This window comes from Bos indicus, chromosome 2 (genome assembly GCF_029378745.1).
Source record: "Bos indicus isolate NIAB-ARS_2022 breed Sahiwal x Tharparkar chromosome 2, NIAB-ARS_B.indTharparkar_mat_pri_1.0, whole genome shotgun sequence".
Taxonomy (NCBI): domain Eukaryota; kingdom Metazoa; phylum Chordata; class Mammalia; order Artiodactyla; family Bovidae; genus Bos; species Bos indicus.
The window spans coordinates 135,266,695-135,279,925 of NC_091761.1; the positions used below are offsets into that span (position 1 = coordinate 135,266,695).

The 13,231-nt window shown below is 56.9% G+C and overlaps 1 protein-coding gene across 5 annotated transcripts in view; it reads left to right on the forward strand.

Annotated features, from left to right (window-relative positions):
- The first annotated feature begins 2,050 nt into the window (after positions 1 to 2,050).
- The window catches only part of PADI2 (peptidyl arginine deiminase 2), a 56,302-nt gene continuing 45,121 nt past the window's right edge, over positions 2,051 to 13,231 (forward strand). For 2 of the 5 annotated variants that reach the window (XM_070778087.1, XM_070778090.1), the window contains exon 1: positions 2,052 to 2,225. In XM_070778087.1, the coding sequence (XP_070634188.1) occupies positions 2,134 to 2,225 (92 nt within the window). In that variant the 5' untranslated portion in view covers positions 2,052 to 2,133. Of the gene's footprint in view, positions 2,226 to 13,231 lie in introns of all 5 variants that reach the window. The other 3 variants (XM_070778094.1, XM_019982608.2, XM_070778104.1) reach the window with 2 other exon arrangements.

Genomic DNA, 13,231 nt, shown 5'->3' on the forward strand with positions numbered 1-13,231 from the left:
TTCTTCACCTGTAAAGTGGCGGGGTGATTGGGAGGGTATAATGATCTCATTCTAGTGCATGAAAATGCCGCTGGAGCAGCGCCCAGCACACAGAGGGCGCGTGCTCGGGGCCCGCTGCCCCTCCTTGTCTCCTGGCAGTCGCCACCTTCGCCTGGTTTTCTCTCTCCCCTGCACCTGTGATGACCCGCCCAGCCTCGGTGGGGGTGCGGTACTGTCCCCCCATTCTGGGCCCCAGCGGGTGACGTGAGGGTGCTGGATTCTATGACCCCCAGGAAGGTGGGTACCCTGGCATATGTCCCGTATCTGCCACATAGTAGGGGCTCGAAACTAATTTTGGTAAAGGACGCCCAGACAAGAGTCCACCCTGGGGGCCTCGGGGTTAGTTCTGAGCTGCACGAATACTGTACCATTTTGGCAGGGGGCCACCCTGCCTTCTGACCGGACGGTGCACTCAGCAACTGCGGGAGCCTGTCAGAAGTTACCAGGTTTTCCCAGGTGTGTGCACCTTGGGGGCAGATGCATGCCCCCAGCCCGACTCAGGCCTTCCCCCTTCCCCAGCTGTGTGCCTCCTAGATCTCAGCTACCCGGGAGCAGCTGGGCTCTTGGCCGTCTCCTAACGTGGGCCTCTCAAGGAGGCCGCTGGGGTCAGGCATCTGGGTGTGTCTCCGCTCTGAGCAGTTGTGAGCCTGAACCCTCTTACTCAGACGCACCCTGTCCCATGGCTCCCCTCCCCCAGCAGACTTACCCACTTCCCGTGTAAGCATCCTCTCCAGCCTGCACGTCCTTCTTACAACCTCTGCCCTCTCAGAAACACCCCACTTCCGGCCCCTTCTACCAAGGGCCACTCAGTCCTTTGTGAATTATTTGGCTTGGCTTCAGAGCTGGAAGGGTCTGGGATGGGGATCCCGCCCAATGCCATCGTGCACCTCCAGTGGGCCCACAAGTCACAGGCTGACCTCTGCAGGGGCAGCCTCTCTTGCCCAGGGCCCCAGTGATCGATCCCTCACTGTCCCTGCACGGGAACATCAATATTTCAGTCCACAAACACTGGTCAGATAATCCTCTCTCTCCAGAGCTCTCAACAGCCCAGCAGGGGTCTTTGTCGACCCTGCCCAGGACACCTCCTGGCACTCCATCCAGGACAGCCAGAAGGGCCTCCTTCAATTCTGCCCCCAGCCACTCCTCACTGAGGACCCGTGCCAGGGCTCTCATTGCCCACCCATCAATCAATGCCTTGGCTTGACATTCCAGCCTCACTGCCACCCCCCTCCCCACTTCCCGTCTGTAATATTGACCTGATTGTTGGGGGGTTAATGGGGGCAGTCAGGCTGTATCTGGCTTCCCCATTTGGTCAGGAAGCTCCCTCTCTGCCCTTCCCTTCAGTCTGCAAACCCCCCCTTTTTTTTTTTTAAAGTTATTTATTTTAATTGGAGGATAATTACTTTAAATCCTGTGATGGCTTTTGCCACACTTGAGTATGAATCGGCCATAGGTGCGCGTGTGTCCCCTCCACCCTGAGTCCTCCTCCCGCGTCCCTCCCCACCCTCTCCTCCAGGTCGTCACGGAGCACTGGCTCTGGGGCCCTGCTCCGCACAGCAAACTTGCCCTGGTTCGGGCAGAAGACCTAAACAGACGTTTCTCCAAAGAAGACACACAGATGGCTAAGAAACACAAGAAAAGATGCTCAACATCGCTCGTTATTCGAGAAATGCAAACCCTTCCTCCAATAAGGCTCACTCCCCAGCCCTGGCTGGGTCAGCGCATCCACTCGCTCTGTCCCCGCCCCTGTGGCGTTTGCATTATCTGCCCGCGGGGCTGGAGTCGCCCAGAGGGGCAGCTGGCTCTGCGTCCTGGCGCCGGCAGCTGGGGGCCAGTGGAAAGTCTGTTGAAAGAAAGAATGAGCAACTCAACTGCTGACGTCACCCTGACCAAGCTGGGGGTGGGGCGTGGCCACGCTTGACGGACGGGCCCGCGGCCCATTGCGCGAGGAGGCCACGGGCTGCCCCGCCCACCGGCGGCCCGATAAAGGCGGGGCGCGGGCCGCGGGCGGACTGTTGCGAGGGGCTCACCTGCGGCAGGTGCTACGCCGAGCGGCCGGGCGAGGACGCGCGCGGGGCCGGGCGCTGCGCGACGATGCTGCGCGAGCGGACGGTGCGGCTGCAGTACGGCAGCCGCGTCGAGGCGGTGTACGTGCTGGGCACGCAGCTCTGGACCGACGTCTACAGGTGAGCCGGGCCACCGCGCCCCTCCGCCTGCTGGCTGGGCCCGAAATCTGGGCCCAGAAAACCCGAGACCCTCGCCGGACTCGGGGACACGAACAGGCTGCCTCCAGCCCGAGTCGCCCCTCGTCCGAGGCCCCCGCGCCCAGAAATCCTGAGAACCAGCACCCAAAACTTGTGTCAGACTCCCCCATATACAGAGACCCCCCCAGATATGCAGACACAGCATGGGAACCCCCACTACCCCTTACCAAGAACCCCCGCCGCTTCTCCCCAGACTTCCCGCCCCCGACCCTCTCCAGCCCTTCTCCAGGGACGACCTGGGCACCCCTCGGCTTCCCCAGCCTCTTCTCTTTCGCCTCCCCGCTCTGCCCTCAGCAGCGCCCTGAAGCCCCCAGACTCTCTGGCTCACCTCCCACCGCAGCCCAGACCCTCCCCCGACTCCCGAACCAGCTGAACTTCCTCCTGGATCCGCCTGGGGCATGGCCAGGGGGAACCTGGCCAAGGGGTGGCCTAGGCTCCAATTTCGCCCTGTGGGGGCTCCGGGTGATTGTCTGTCCCCAAGCACTGGCCAGGAGCACCCTGTCCCCAAATGCCTTCCCCTGACTTCACCCTGGGGTCAGGGAGGGGCCTTGTTCCACCAGAGGGAGGGTGTGGACGTGCGGGTTTTTGTCAGAAGAGCTCTCCTCATTCAGGACCCTGTTCCCACTGGCCCTGTTCTCCCGTCCTCAAAGTCTGGTGGGGTGCAGGATTCCTGGGACCGCAGGCCGTGGGATGGGGGAATGGAATTAAGCACCCCACTGCTCCCGCCCCCGCCAGGAAGCGGCCAAGTCCCAGACTGGTGCGAAGGAAGTGGTGGAGAGTCCCAGGTGGGACCCTGCAGCCCTCTGCTCCGGGTCCTTGAAGTGTTGCGCATTGCTGGCATGGGAGGGCTCGGTGCTGAGAGGAGGGAGCAGGGAGGACTTGGGGTGGGGACCTCATGCTGATGCCTGTGGGCAAGTCCCCCGATCCACTCTGTGCTTTGAGTGGCTTACTGCTCCCACGTCATTCTGTCATCGGGCACCCTGCCTCTCCCAGCCTCTCTGACACCCCATCCCTGTGTCTTCCCCCACACCCTCCCAGCGCATTCCCTCTGTCACCTCCAGTGGCCCTGCCAGCCCTGCCAGGCCAGTCCCCTGCCCCCTTCCTCCTCAGCAGGCACTGGCCGACCCCGAGGGCAAAGAGCCGGTCACCCTGCAGACCTGGGGGCCCTGTCCAGCCGTGGCCCCTGCCTCCAGTCTCCGTGTGTGAACCTCAGGGTCACAACTCAGAAGTGCAGTGTGGTCCAGGCCTCAGTGGCCCTGGGGGCGCTCCCCTCCCTTCCCCACCCCTGTCCTAACTGGGCACTGCCAGCGAGTGGGCCAGGAGCCAGGACACTCAGGCCTCTAAGCCTCAGCTGTCACCATACCCGCCTGTTTGTCCACCGGGGCACTTTTAGTGCAGCCTGAGAGGCTGGCACGATGCCTCCGTTGCGGGGTGGGGAGTCAAGAAGGGGTCAGGCTCAGGCCCACCCTCTGTCAGAGGGGGGCAGAGAGCGGGGAAGGAGGTGCTCATCCCCCTCTAGCAGGGCGCAGAGGTGTGACCGTCCCCTCTGTGCTTTCTCAAGAAGCCAGTCACAGCCCCTGCGACCCTCACCTCCTACCTGCATTTGGCCCAAGACCCTCTCACACCCCCCGCAGAGAAGCAGTACACTCTAGACCCCTGTTGTCCAGTGGAAATAGAATGCAAGCCACAAAGAGAGCCTTAAGGTTAAAATAAGCAGGTAAAGTTAATTATAATAATATATGCATGTGTCGCTTCAATCGTGTCTGACTCTTTGCGACCATATGGACTTGTAGCCCACCAGGCTTCTCGGTCCATGGGATTCTCCAGCCAAGAATACTTGAGCGGGTTGCCATGCCCTCCTCCAGGGGATCTTCCCGACCCAGGGCTGAAACCCATGTGTCTCACATCTCCTGCACTGGCAGGCGGGTTCTGCACCACTAGCGCAGCTGGGAAGCCCTAGTCGCTAAGTCGTGTCCGACCCTTGCGACCCCATGGACGATAGCCTGCCAGGCTCCTCTGTCCATGGGATTCTCCAGGCATTAATACTGGAGTGCGTTGCCATTTCCTTCTCCGTGGGATCTTCCCAAACCAGGAATGGAACCTGGGTCTCCTGCATTACAGGCAGATTCTTTACTAACTGAGCTACGAATAGCTTATACTTTAACCTCAGTTCAATTCAGTTCAGTTCAGTTCAGTCTCTCAGTCGTGTCCGACTCTTTGCGACCCCATGAATTACAGCACTCCAGGCCTCCCTGTCCATCACCAACTCCCGGAGTTCACTCAAACTCATGTCCATCGAGTCAGTGATGCCATCCAGCCATCTCATCCTCTGTCGTCCCCTTCTCCTCCTGCCCCCAATCCCTCCCAGCATCAGGGTCTTTTCCAGTGAGTCAACTCTTCCCATGAGGTGGCCAAAGTACTGGAGTTTCAGCTTTAGCATCAGTCCTTCCAAAGAAATCTGGTCTCCTTTAGGATGGACTGGTTGGATCTCCTTGCAGTCCAAGGGACTCTCAAGAGTCTTCTCCAACACCACAGTTCAAAAGCATCAATTCTTCGGTGCTCAGCTTTCTTCACAGTCCAACTCTCACATCCATACATGACTACTGGAAAAACCATAGCCTTGACTAGACGAACCTTTGTTGGCAAAGTAATGTCTCTGCTTTTGAATATGCTATCTAGGTTGGTCATAACTTTCCTTCCAAGGAGTAAGCGTCTTTTAATTTCATGGATGCAGTCACCATCTGCAGTGATTTTGGAGCCCAAAAAGATAAAGTCTGACACTGTTTCCACTGTTTCCCCATCTATTTGCCATGAAGTGATGGGACCAGATGCCATGATCTTCGTTTTCTGAATCTTGAGCTTTAAGCCAACTTTTTCACTCTCCTCTTTCATTTTCATCAAGAGGATTTTTAGTTCTTCTTCACTTTCTGCCATAAGGGTGGTGTCATCTGCATATCTGAGGTTATTGATATTTATCCCGGCAATCTTGATTCCAGCTCTTGCTTCTTCCAGCCCAGCGTTTCTCATGATGTACTCTGCATATAAGTTAAATAAGCAGGGTGACAATATACAGCCTTGGCGTACTCCTTTTCCTATTTGGAACCAGTCTGTTGTTCCATGTCCAGTTCTAACTGTTGCCTCCTGACCTGCATATAGGTTTCTCAAGAGGCAGGTCAGGTGGTCTGGTATCCCATCTCTTTCAGAATTTTCCACAGTTTATTGTGATCCTCACAGTCAAAGGCTTTGGCATAGTCAATAAAGCAGAAATAGATGTTTTTCTGGAACTCTCTTACTTTTTCGATGATCCAGTGGATGTTGGCAATTTGATTTTTGGTTCCTCTGTCTTTTCTAAAACCATCTTGAACATCTGGAAATTCACGGTTCATGTACTGCTGATATTTTAACCTAATATATCCCAAATATTAGCATTTCAATATATAATCAGTATAAAAATTGTTCAGAGCTAGTTCGACATCCTCTTTTTCATACTAAGTATTGGAAACTCAGCGTGTGTTTCGTACTGTGCAGCACGCCTCGGTGCGGACTAACCGCATTTGAGGCACTCGATGGGCGCCGCTGGCCGTGACCACTGTGTGTCCTGCGCAGCACAGGTCTGGGCGACGCGCCTCAGCCTCGGCACCGCTGCGTTTGGGCCAGGATGGCTCGTTGCCACCAGGGGTGTCCTGGGCACTGTGCCATGTTTAGCAGCCTCCCTGGCTTCTCACCCCCCAGATGCCAGTGTGTGCTTAGTTGCGTGCTTAGTCACTCAGTCGTGTCCGGCCCTCTGTGACCCCATGGACTGTAGCCCGCCAGGCTCCTCTGTCCATTGGATTCTCCAGGCCAGAATACTGGAGTGGGTTGCTGTGCCTTCCTGCAGGGGATCTTCTCAACCAGGGATCAAACTTGCGTCTCCTATGCCTCCTACAGTGGCAGGCAGTGCTTCTCCTACAGTGGGAAGCCCATGGATGCCAGTAGCAACCCCCAGCTGTGACACCTAGAAACGACTCCAGATAACCCAGCCGCCCCTGGTAGGCCAAGTCGCCTCCAGCTAAGAACCGCTGGTCAGCGGAAGGAAGCCCCTCCCGATACCAAGGAGACTGAGCTGTTGTCACTCCTGATAGCTGTAATGATAAGAACATCTGTCAACATGGCAGAGGATAAGAGGTTAGACAGCATCACCAACTCAAGGGACATGAATTTGAGCAAACTGTGGGAGATAGTGGAGGGCAGAGGAGTCTGGTGTGCTGCAGTCCCTGGGGTCGCAAAGAGTCATGACTTAGTGACTGAACAACAACATACCACGTGCATTATCTCCTCTTTTCCTCCCCGCAGACCTTGGAGATTGTGCTTGGATCATCTCATTTCGTAGATGAGGGAAGTGAGGCTCAGGGAGGTGAAGCCATTTGCCTGATGTCACACAGGACTCAGGTCTAGTCCTGTCTGGCTCAGAACTCATGCCCTTAATCTCCTCTCTAACCTCTGTGTCCTCAGCCACTTAAATTGTGTACGACTCTTTGTGACCCCATGGACTGTAGCCCGCCGGGCTTCTCTGTCCATGGAATTCTGCAGGCAAGAATACTGGAGTGGGTAGCCATTCCCTTCTCCAGGGGATTTTCTGAACCCAAGGATCAAACTCGCATCTCTTGGGTCTCCTGCACTGCAGGCAGATTCTTTATCACTGAGTCACTGGGGAAGCCCCTCTAACCTCCAGTTTAGATTGAATTAGATGACCCTCTTAACCTGTGTCCCTCCCAGCCCCAACCAGGGCCATGAGACACTGCTCCCGGAGACTTCACCCACCCCCAACTGACCTTCCGCTTCCCTCCCCACCCAGACACAAGTCCTGACTCAACCCCCGCGTGATGCCCCAGGGTCTCCAGTCTCCAAGGAGACACTGAGGGACAAGGTGGTGGGCCTTGGGCCCTGTCAGTGAGGGAGTGGTGTCTTGACCCCTCGGTCCTAAATCACAAAGATGAGTGAACAGACCGCAACACCCACCTGCTTTCCCAAGGGCTCTGGGTCCCCTCTCCTGAGACGCGCACAGACCTCCTTCACCTCCAGACGCAATGCAGGGCCTCGCCTGCCCCTTCCTCGGCTGGCCCTGAGGGCCACCCACCCTCTCCCAGCAAAACCGGTCCTTTGGGGATGATGACCTGACCCAGCGACATTCTGAGGGCTGGCCTGCAGCACGCTAAAAACAGATGCACAGAAAGAAGGAAGTAGGAAATGTTTTTGTAGAGATTTACTTCGGGATCCTTGTTAAAGACACTTGCTGTTTCCTCTCCCCTCCCTGCCCCCCACGCAGCGCGCTTATCTGAGGTCTGGGGCGGGCCTCGTCTGCGCACCGGCCTCCTCTGCGCGGTCTCCCCCAGCGGTCCCTTCAGCCCACAGCTGCTGCTTTGGTGGGCCGACCTGAGTCCACATCTGATTCTGACTTGTTGTTGGAGAGAAAGCGCTGCGTGAGTGGCACCCCCATGTCAATTTCATCCTGCTGCTCACCTCCGCCAGGTCCCCTGGGAGCCTGGAGAACGCACAGCCTTGGAATAAGGTGACAAGGCGGCTGCACTCTGCCTGACTCGTCCCCTGACCCACAAGCCCTGGGTTCATGCATCTGACCAGGAGGGGAACAGTGCTTGACTGGGTGGTGAGCTCTCTCCATACCCGTTTCCTGAGGTCTGCAGGAGCTTCCGGGCAGAGGTGATGTCATCGGTCGCCTCTTGCTTCTGTAGGGCTTTCTCTTGGCTGCATTTGACCTCATGATGAGCCCACGAGGTTGGAAGTAGAGTGAGCCTGGGTTCCTTCCTCTGAGATTCCCCAAGGCAGAGGCTGGCCAGCCATTTCTCCCAGCAGGGCCTGGCCCGCCACCTTCCGACCGAAGACAGGAGAGGGGGTAGCAGGGAAGGAGTCCCAGACGTCAGTGCAGTAAAATGCTGGGCAAACAGGGCTCAGGGCAGTTGCACATCCTGCCTTGGGGGCACCTGTGTGCTCAGTCGCTAAGGCGGGTCCAACTCTCTGTGACCCCATGGACTGCAGCCCGCCAGGCCCCTCTGTCCGTGGGATTCTCAGGCAGGAATACTGGAGTGGGTTGCCATGCCCTCCTCCAGGGGGTCTTCCCAGAGACAGAACCTGTGTCTCCTGCAGGCTGAGCCACCTGGGAAGCCCCCAGCCTTGGAGGAGAACCTGCCAAAGCTAAATGCAACCCCACGTCACTCCCTCAACTCAACTCAGATCGCCCTCTCTCTGACTCTTTGTTGGTGTGAGTGTTTTACAAAGTGTCCTTAGGACCCGATCGAAGGGCTAGGGCCTGCGGTGCCTGAGCGCCCCCGCACCGGGTGTCAGGCCCCCCCTCCTGCTGACCCACCTGCCTCCACTCCAGCTTCGCCGGTTCTGTGGACGCTGCTCTTGGCCCCTGACTGCAGCTCCTCCTCCCTGCTTCCGGGCCTCTGCAGGTGCTGTTCCCTTTGCCTGGCACGTGGCCCCCAGACCTCTGCAAGCCTGGCAAGACTCAACTCCTGTCACCTCCTCCCAGCTTTCTGAACTCCTCCCCACCCAGCCCGCATTTCGCGGTGCCGACCCCAAGCCCCAGGCGCTCCCCACCTCAGGACTGCTGCTTTTCTTTGTAGATCTTATTATTTACTTAATATTGCTAGCTAACTTATTCTGTACCGGGCAGCCTTATGGGCACTTTGTACATTCATGACATATGCATTTCATAATTTGAGTTCAGTTGCTCAGTCGTGTCTGCCTCTTTGCAGTCTCATGGACAGTAGCCTGGCAGGCTCCTCTGCCCAGGAAAAAATACCAGAGTGGGGTGCCATTTCTTACTCCAGGGATTTGACAATTTATTTGTGTTTAAACCTCACAGCGGGCTTCCCAGGTAGCTCAATGGTAAAGAATCCACCTGCCAATGTAGGAGACACAGGTTGGATCCCTGGGTCGGGAAGATTCCCCTGGAGAAGGAAATGGCAACCCACTCCAGTATTCTTGCCCAGGGAGTCCCATGGACAGAGGAGCCTGGCGGGCGACAGTCCCTGGGGTCGCAGAGAGTCGGAATGACTTAGTGACTGAACAGCAGCAACAAAACCCGCAGCAGCGTCGTGAGCAGGTGCAGTTATGGGGAAACGCACTGGGGGAGCTTGTCCACGGTGGCGAAGCTGCATGATGGCGGCGGCGCGGAGCCCACGCCTGTGGCCGCCCTGGCAGGCCATCTTCTGGGACGGGTGTTGTAGGCGCGTCTTCCCCCTGCTCAATGCCTCCCTCGTTCCTGTGAGCCTCCTGCCCTCAGGTCATTGATGGCTCCTTGGTTGGCTGGATGGATGGATGGATGTGGCCAGGGGCGCACATAGACTGGATTGTCACCAGGCTCCACCACCAGCCTCAGGGATGGGCACCGCTGGACGGAACGGCGGAAGGCCAAGGGCATGTGGCCGAGCTTGGCCAGGGCAGTGTTGCCCCTGAGAGAATGACAGAGGTGGAATTCAGGCCAGGCCAGGTGGCCCCATAAATTAGAACAACACCCAGGGCCCTCAACTCTTACAAACAAGGAAAGGCTCTGGTTCCAGGCTAGTCCCCAGGGAGTGGCAGCTCCCTGTGGTCGAGCCCATCGCTCCCTGCACGGCTGGGGTCCCCCAGATCTTCTGTCCCTAGCCACAGGGCCTGAGTCGGGTGGGAGCACAGTGGCAAGGACTCACCCCAGTGCCCATCCCCAGCTGGACAGGCACGTGATTCAGCTTCGGGGGAGGCCAGTTTTTGGTGGCAGCTTTGTCCTGCCCAGCAGTGCCCGGCCCCATGCCCAGGACACTGACAGCTTGCCTTGGTCACTTATCCTAAGACCCAGGGTAGGATGCCAGCTTTTGGTGTCCACTCTCTGGACTGATGCCCACCTGCAAAATAAGTGGGGGCTTCTCGTTTGATCCTTTCCTGACCCAGGCCTGGCACTCCCCCTCCTTCACCAGGTGCCCCTACCCAGATGATTTTTAGGGAGGACTGGAACCCCTGGATCTCTCCCAGGACAGGAGCAGCCAGGCCTGGAGCTCAGAGAGCTTCAGTTTCCCCCACATCCTGCCTGTCTCTGTCCCTGAGACTCAGAGCAAATGCCTGCCCTCTGTGGGCCTCAGTGTGCTCATCTGTAAAACGGGATGACATTAACACGGGCCTCGTGGGGTTGTCAGAAGGATAGACTGAGATTACGTGGGCTTAGGACTTAAAACAGTGTCCAGCACGCAGTCAGTCGTGGTTTTCGTGAATTGGTATTGGGTTTTGTGCATGCTGAATCGACTCTCTATGACCCCATGGACTGTAGCCCACCAGGCTCCTCTGTCCATGGGATTCTCCTCCAGTCAAGAACACCGGAGTGCTTGCTGTATCCTCCCCCGGGGGATCTCCCACCCAGGGATTGAACCTGTATCTCCTGCGTCTCCTGCGTTGGCAGGCAGGTTCTTTACTGCTACTGCCACCCGGGAAGCCCGTTGGGTTTATTATATTATTAAGACAGATAACAATGAACTGTGGCCTCAAAACGCTTAGAATGTTCACGGGAGAGAAATGTTGAAGACGTGTTAAGTATTGTTTGAAGCACCAGCACAGGGAGGGAGAGGTGGGTCCTGGCTGATAGGATCGGGGAGGACTTCCTGGAGGGGGTGGCAACCCAGCTGGAGGATGGACGGGGGTTCACAGTGTGACCCGGACAGGCCATGCAGGAGCAAGGTGCCTGGCAGGAAAGTAGGGACACTGGGGGGCAGAAAGGGCGTAGTTTCTGTAGCCTGAGTGTAAGACTAGAGAGTGGATTCGTTTAAACCTGGGCTTTGAACGCTGGGATCAGGCATTAACCTTGGATCTGCAGGGAGTGGTTGCAGGTGTCTGGGGAGAGAGTGACCATGGATTAGATTGTTTCTTCCCTAAGGAGAGGGCCCCTGGGCAACTGGAGGCCCCAGTGCCTAGTGAGAGACGCTGCTGAGCCCACCAGGCACAGAAGAGGGCTGGCTAAAAACAAGAGTCACGGTCTGCCTTCACGGATCCCAGTCCAGACCAGCTGCCCACTCCAGGGCTCCAGCTGCCTCCCCCTCAGAAGGCTCCGGGAGGGTGCTCGCCGTGGGGCTGCACGCCAGGCTGGCACCCACAAACTCCCTCAGATTCTTGCAAAGACCTGGGGACAGGATGTCACACCCAGGCTGCCAGGAGCTGGGTTCACAGTGGAGTAAGCCCTGCTGGTGTTAACGAGGCCCAGGGCAGGTGGACAAGCTAGGAGAGCCAGATGCCAGCAAGCTGCAGGCACGTCCTGCCCTCAAGTCTGGGGCAGAGGGAGCGTCCCAGCCCTGCAAGGCCAAGCTGGCCCTCCCCACTGACTACGGGAGGACCACAGAGGCTGATGGCTCCCTTGAGGTCACACGGCATCTGTGGGGCTGAGCAGATGTTAGGCTGCAGCCCCCAGAATCCCCTTGGGCCAGGCACAGTAAACACGCCTCTTCTTCATCTGACACTGCTTTCCAGTCTTGCTCACAGTTCCTTTGTTTGATGCCCGCTGACTGGCCGTGTCCCTCCATCTCCCTGGCCAACACCCCGCCCCACGCCACCGCCAGCGCTCCCTTGGACAGCTGCAGCCACCTTCCCACTGGTCCCCAGCCCCAACGCTCTCCTGACTCTGCCTCCCACCCTGCGCCCTGGAGGAGCTGTCTGTCCCTGTGCAGCGGCCTCGGGGCCTGCAGGGGAGCGGCCGGCTCCTCACCGTCGCCTGGGTCCTCTCCCCGCTGCTCTCCCTCTGTCGTGCTCACAGACTCCAGCCACGTTAACCTTCTTCCAGTTTCTCGAACATGCTGGGCTGACGTCCACCTCAGGCCAGCACCCACGCTGTCCTTGCTGCCTGGAAATCTCTGCCCCTCTTCCTCTCATCGCTTTGGGCAAATTCAGCGGTTCCCACACTGGTCCCTGGACCAACAGCTTCACCTGGGAGTTTGTTAGCAATGCGGTTGTCTCTCACAGTATGTGTATCACATCTTCCATTTATACTCTTTCAGTTCAGTTCAGTTCAGTCGCTCAGTCGTGTCCGACTCTTTGTGACCCCATGAATCGCAGCACGCCAGGCCTCCCTGTCCATCACCAACTCCCGGAGTTCACTCAGACTCACGTCCATCGAGTCAGTGATGCCATCCAGCCATCTCATCCTCTGTCGTCCCCTTCTCCTCCTGACCCCAATCCCTCCCAGCATCAGAGTCTTTTCCAATGAGTCAACTCTTCGCATGAGGTGGCCAAAGTACTGGAGTTTCAGCTTTAGCATCAGTCCTTCCAAAGAAATCCCAGGGTTGATCTCCTTCAAAATGGACTGGTTGGATCTCCTTGCAGTCCAAGGGACTCTCAAGAGTCTTCTCCAACACCACAGTTCAAAAGCATCAATTCTTCGGTGCTAGCTTTCTTCACAGTCCAACTCTCACATCCATACATGACCACAGGAAAAACCATAGCCTTGACTAGATGGACCTTTGTTGGCAAAGTAATGTCTCTGCTTTTCAATATGCTATGTAGGTTGGTCATAACTTTCCATCCAAGGAGTAAGCGTCTTTTAATTTCATGGCTGCAATCACCATCTGCAGTGATTTTGGAGCCCCCCAAAATAAAGTCTGACACTGTTTCCACTGTTTTCCCATCTATTTCCCATGAAGTGATGGGACCAGATGCCATGATCTTCGTTTTCTGAATCTTGAGCTTTAAGCCAACTTTTTCACTCTCCACTTTCACTTTCATCAAGAGGCTTTTGAGTTCCTCTTCACTTGCTGCCATAAGGGTGGTATCATCTGCATATCTGAGGTTTTTGATATTTCTCCTGGCAATCTTGATTCCAGCTCGTGCTTCTTCCAGCCCAGCGTTTCTCATGATGTACTCTGCATAAAAGTTAAATAAGCGGGGTGACAATATACAGCCTTGACATACTCCTT